Below are 6595 nucleotides of genomic sequence, written 5' to 3' on the forward strand. Positions count from 1 at the left end.
TCATTTTGAAATCTTAGTGGCAGAATTGTGTAAATAGTGCGCTGCATTGCAACATTTCATGGCTGCCCGCAGTGTTGTTATAAATTCATGTCAAAATAGTCTCCGTCTCCTCATCATACACTTATTGCACATAAATAATGGTAGTGCATTTTTCTCTTTCAAAACTCTTCTTATTCCAGTATTATTTGAAAGTCACGCCCAAAAACATCTTACAGTAAGGCTAAACAGTGAGGTCATTTATGGAGTAAGATAGAGGGAAATCCCCATCAGTCTTGGTTTCCAAGTGCTTCCCAGAAGTGGGAACTAAGATAATTGGGGTTGGTTAAATGTAGGAGGATCCTGAAAAAAATATGTTGATGAGTATGAGAAAGCTGAAAAGGTTTACATATTAGATTTTTTCGTGTTACTTTGCGTACATAAAAAAGCTAAACAAAAGAAAGCAAAACATGATAGTAACTTTAATCACATAGGCTAATGTAGTTGACCCCTTATTATAACCTGGTTAAAGCATATAACCATAATACAGACTTCAACCGTAATTAACCTTAGTCCTTCTGTAGGCATTAGTCTAAATATGCTGAAAAAGTCATTCACGAAGAAACCATCATCGGGGAATTAAATGAGGTGATATCAGAAAAAATAACTCTTATTCTTAGGAGGGAGGTAGTTTGCAAGATAGGGATGCAGAAAATTAAATGAAATACGAATGATGTTTGGAGAAAGACGACAGATCATATCGAGGTGCGACTTTCCCCATTAAAGTGTGTACATTATGACTGACTGCAAGTAGTCTGCATATTGTGCGATTAGACATATCACTTCTCTCTCAGCTAACCTGCAAATTAACTGTCACACAGTGCCTTCACGTGAACTGCTCTTTGCCCCATACGTACAACGTAACACTCCATCAGCCAATGGGAAATAGCCTCATATTCTGTACGTATGACGTAACACATTGATAGCCTGCTAGCTGGTTTGCTAAAAAAGAAAGAAGATGGATTCTCCCATACTGGTAATTCCAGCGTATACCTTTATTGAACAAGTTATGCGTGTCATTTAAGATGTTATTTCTATGTGTTTCCGGTTGGGTGTTGTTTCTAAGAACGTTGTATTTTAGTCATCGAGTTCACACTAAATAGAGCAAGGCAGCGTTAACGCGTTAGCAGTTTTGGCTAACAAGCTAGCCCTTTAAGAAGTTATATTCTGTTTAATATGATGATGATGTTGATGATGTGGAAGTGTCATTTCCTCCTTGTTACTTCGCCATGAAGACAGTCCTTTAAAAACGACCAATATGAAGATTCACTCAGCAGTTCGGACATGTGTCTCATAACTTCATTCATAAAGTAATCAGTCACCTTCATATGTGGTGGAATAATTAAAGACAATACTTCCTCTACTTCAACAGGAACCATCCCTCTACACTGTCAAAGCAGTGCTGATCCTGGACAACGATGGAGACAGGCTCTATGCCAAGGTATCTTTACTAAAGGTGTCATGTGAAGTATCCCATATTAGTTACACTTTTCAGGAGTATATCCTTATTTGTTTTGAGGGTTATACTCGGCGATGTTGTCTGTTTTTGTCATCGCATTTAAGTACTGAAAATGACAACGGAATGATCATGTTAACTCATTGAATCGACGCAGATAAGAAATAACATAGATGGCATCTATGTACCGTCGAACAGCCATTTAACTTATCATATTTTATATGATGGAAATACAAATATACTGTAAACAATCCAGTGATCCCAGTTAGACATCATCATGATACCAGTGTAAACAAAACAATAGCAATACACCTTTTGATACCATGGCAACATGTTTGCCTGCTCTGTTCCCTGTTTAAGGATTGTCAGTGCTAGCTGACCTGTGCATTTTAATTGACCACTGCTGCTCTCTTTCTCAACATGTAGTTTGTTTTTCTTTCATACTTTTCAACACTCCTCATTAGAAGCGATGTAGTTGGGGTTTGTTTTTGGGGTTTTTTCAGATCTAAAAGAAAGTTGTGCGTTTATTCCATAGAGACGTCTGTTTGCCTGTTTCTCCTCTCACTGTCAGTGCCTCTTTTCCCTGATCTGCCCTCTGTCTCAAAAGCTGCCAAACTAAAAAACAGCTACGTGTATTTTGTTAAGCAGGAAAGGGACATTTTTATTAATTTTATTTCATGTTCCCTTATGAATCCACTGTTTGTTGGTTTGTTTGTTTGTTTGTACAAACAATTTGATATATTTCTGTCCTGCTAGTATATTTATTGGGTGACAGGTCAGCGGGTTAGAATGACTTATTAATGCACTTCTAGTGTTGTTCTCTTGTTGGATTTATTCACCATGATATTATATTAAATATTTCCAGCCTTATTCTCATATCAAAATTCAACCTAGATTGCAACAGGAAGTCATTTCTTACATGTTCACTTTAAATTCATCCACAGTATTATGATGATACCTACCCTACTGTGAAGGAGCAGAAGGCGTTTGAGAAGAACATTTTCAACAAAACACACAGGACTGACAGTAAGAACACTTTACAATTGAAATCTCAATCACTTTTTTAAACCTCCGGTCAGCTAACAATCCTGATTGCTTTCTGTGTATCCTTAGGTGAGATCGCACTACTCGAGGGCCTAACAGTTGTCTACAAGAGCAACATAGACCTCTTCTTTTATGTGATTGGAAGTTCCCATGAAAATGAGGTAATCCAAATGAAAGGATTTTTTTTCCGAACTGCTACTCGGCAGTTTCAAAGGATGATTTGGGAGACCAATACTGTAACATACATGGTGTGTTGCTGCTAACACAGAGAGTATAGCTGTCAGTTTGAACTGTCTGTCATCATTCAGGTTTTATAATTCACATCAAACGAATGTTTATTCTGTGACAGTAGCTTCATCCATTGCCAGATCTGGTGTAACTTTTTTAACGGTTTACGAGAGTGTAGAAAAAAGAAGGAATGGTGTATTTTATTGTCAAAAAACATTCTTGTGAACACCAGACAGATATTTACACACATGGTATTCGTTGATTGATCCCCCCCCCCCCCCCCCCCCCCAGATGATACGAAAACAATGTGGGCTCATTAAATGTGAACAGCTTCTCATATATTCTTTCTCTCTCAACAGCTTATGCTCATGTCTGTTCTAAATTGCCTCTTTGACTCGCTCAGTCAGATGCTGAGGTATGTGTTTGCAGCTGTTAGTCATTCTACAGAACTTGGATCAAACTATTGTTCTGATGTCTAAAAAGCTAAGCTTGACATGTATTATTTGATATCCTGTAGAAAGAATGTTGAAAGGAGGGCTTTGTTGGAGAACATGGAGGGGCTCTTCCTGGCCGTGGATGAGATTGTAGATGGAGGGTAAGTAGCACCATTGAGCTTTTGGAGGCTCCAGCAACTCTTATGAAGATGATTTTCAGTGTTGCTGCACTGCTATACTGTTTATTAGCCGCTTGCTTCTCTTCTTTTTTGTGTGAATAAATCAAGCACACTGATAGTATTTTGCAACTTCTCTCTGTTGACATGTTGTCATTGCATTTTTGTGCACAAACAAAATACTCGTCGAGTATTAGCTCACAAAACAGAGATATTCCTGGAGGTGTCTTTGTTGCTTTTCCAACTTATAACTGGAGCACGCTCAACATTAGCTGCCACTCTAGTCAATCATTGTTCACACGGCAGGCACTGCAGTCTGTGTCCGGAGTGTGTCACCAGCGCTACGTTACCTGCTCCGTTTCAAGAAACGCGTCAAAGTTAGTCAGAATGTCCCAACCGAGACAGGAAAGCAGACCAGGAAACACACATCATCCGGTGAATTTCAAAATCAATTGAATATTGAAATATAAACTGAAAAAACTGAATTTGAAATAAACTTTAAAAATATACTGACTTGCGACCGTATTTTCCTCATCAATGTAACGTCAAAACAGGCAGGAAACGAACAACCAATCATCCTCAGAAAGACAAAGAGTCATGTTGTCTGCACGTTTTTTCTCTTTAGTCCCGCGTGATCTTGTCGTTCTCCCGTGATGTGACGCAGGGAAGCACACCCTTGATCAGCTGTACACACATCTGATTGATAGATAGATAGATACTTAGATAGATACTTTATTGATCCCGAGGGAAATTCAAGAAAGATAGATATCCATCTATCCATCCATCTGATGTATGTACAGCTGATCAAGGGTGTGCTTCCCTGCACTGACGTTCCAGAAACAGATCCAGTGTGAACGGGCGCGCGTTCTCCGACGGAACAAAACCATGGGCATGTGTGAATGGGCTTTAATCACAGCTCTGACTCTTTGGTGTATCCCACAGGGTGATCCTTGAGAGCGACCCACAACAAGTTGTGCACCGTGTGGCTCTCAGAGTAAGCTCCTCTCCTTTTTCTCTCAGATACATTGCACATAGTTTGTTGTGTCAGATTTTAACATAATATAAATGTTCCTGTAGGGGGATGACGTGCCTTTGACAGAGCAGACAGTCACACAAGTGAGTAAAACCTCCTTTGCTCCTCCCTCTGCTATAAAGTGCACAAGCTCCATAGTTTATTGACTGTTAAAACTCTTTACCTTCGTATGTAGGAGCATTGTCTTAGCATCATACATCTCTACTTTGTCACTGCTTCTTTGTTGTCATATATTGCACTTCGAGGTATGACAGTGTAAATGAATCCTACTTATTTAGTGGTAAAGAGTAAAGTAGTAATGCAACGGCGGTTCCTTCAGTTTGACTCTTACATGAGTCTGCCTGTGTGTGAGCTCCTCTTGATTAATGTTGTCATTTAAGAGGCCAGAGACTGGCTACAGCCATCCCTCTTCTAGTTGTGATTAATGACTGTCCCCAGTCCCAGTGCTTTATGGGTATGATTCAGCTTTCATTCAATGAATTAAGATGATTAATTCAATCTTGCATATTTTTTTTTTTGTTTATATTACTTAATCACCCGTCTTTGTCTCGTCTTTAAACCATTATATGAAACTACTTTTAATCATTCTTCCCTTTAACCTCAACATGATGTCATCCATATTTCATTGTGTCTTATTTCATATGTTTCTCTGGAAGAGATCATCTAGAACTGCATGTGCCTACAATCTAGGCTCATTGTTGTATTGATCTGCTCAGTCAAAGCTTGTTTCTTTTTTTTCTTCTCACAGGTTCTTCAGTCGGCCAAAGAACAGATCAAGTGGTCACTCCTGCGATAGAGTCACCTCTAGAGCCTGCCAGTGAGCCACTGCTCAGCAGAGTCTTCATGGCACTGATCCACATGTTCCTTTGCCTCAGATTTTCACTCCTACTATCAGAGCTGTGAGGAGTTCCACTGGCTTGTCCAGTTGCACTCCCAAGACTACTACGACTTGACAGAGTTTGAATTCCTTTTCTTTGTTGTTCCTGAATTCTTCTTGCACGGGTGTGCATTATGTGACATAATCAACATGAGTGTAAGATTTGCTGTACATTCCAGTACCAGGGCTGACCAGGGCTTTGTTTGTTTATTTCATTCTTTAAAGAACTCAGAACAAGTGTATCTGTCTTTAAAACATCGATGCACCTGATCATAGCCTGTGGCAGCATTCCATGTATCTCCTTGAACAAGATACACCCCTTCATTTTCTCCAGATTACTGCAAAGTATCGAGCCACTGTCTTACAATCAATTAACATGAATATTGTGATTAAAAGTCGTACAACTAGTACTGTACTTGTATCTCTCTAAGCAGAGGTCACATCTGTTTGGGGATCTTCCATCGTTGGATACTTTTAATAAATGTTTGTTGACACTGGCATATAAAAGTGTATCTTTATAAACATGGCATTTAAGGGTGTCAAACGTTGCACCTTAGTAATGCCACTCAAAGCTTTACATCCGCAAACTGTAGTCGACCTTAAATAGCAGTAAAACGAGTGTTCTTCTGTCATACCTGCGATTTAAGCTGGCTTATTGAGAGCTGGCGTTTCCTTGTTTCAAAGGTGCAATGCTGTGAGCTCTTTGTTCTCCCTAGACCTCAGGGAGAGCCATAGACACTAAAGCAAGGGCCCCATCTCCTGGTGTGTGCAGCACAGTGCAAGGTTGAGGTGCCTAAAGAAACTCAAGACAAGAATGTAGAGAGGGGAGAAGTCTCCGTAAGAAGGCTATTATCTACAGAGCTTACGTTGTACTGTGTTACAGTGACATCTGGGTACGTTTTATGGAGTTGTACTTGATTTATTTCCGCTCTGTACAGCACCACTTTGTGCCGAATGAATTGTGTGGAACCCCATCGTCGCACACTGGCATCGTGTGCTCATTTTCATGCAGATGAAGGGTACACTCTGAAAGGGAGAAGGCACTAGATCATGCAGGTACCTGGTGCATATCACAGGAGACGAAATGATCTATATGCATTCTTATAAGGTGTGCATAATATGTTATTATGCTGATCATTTGAAGGACAAAAAAATCCGAGCACAGGTTTGCGTTGGTTAAAATACAAACAGATCCAACCATGACTAATTTAAACCAGATTAGGTGGAAGGTCTTGTTACAGAGCATGTCTCCTACCCATTGCACCTGGCATGTTCTGGCATGTGTGTTGGCCTGACATAAAATCAGCAAGC

General features: G+C 39.8%; 1 protein-coding gene across 1 annotated transcript; it reads left to right on the forward strand.

Annotated features, from left to right (window-relative positions):
• The first annotated feature begins 903 nt into the window (after positions 1–903).
• copz1 (COPI coat complex subunit zeta 1) lies at positions 904–5781 on the forward strand. Its single transcript, XM_079359355.1, has 9 exons — positions 904–1012; positions 1409–1477; positions 2437–2518; positions 2606–2697; positions 3124–3179; positions 3282–3359; positions 4317–4368; positions 4452–4490; positions 5156–5781. The coding sequence occupies exons 1-9, from the start codon at positions 995–997 to the stop codon at positions 5201–5203; spliced, it is 534 nt and encodes a 177-aa protein (XP_079215481.1). The 5' UTR covers positions 904–994; the 3' UTR covers positions 5204–5781.
• The last annotated feature ends 814 nt before the right edge of the window (positions 5782–6595 follow it).

Source organism: Symphodus melops (genome assembly GCF_947650265.1).
Source record: "Symphodus melops genome assembly, chromosome: 13".
In the NCBI taxonomy this organism is placed as follows: Eukaryota; Metazoa; Chordata; class Actinopteri; order Labriformes; family Labridae; genus Symphodus; species Symphodus melops.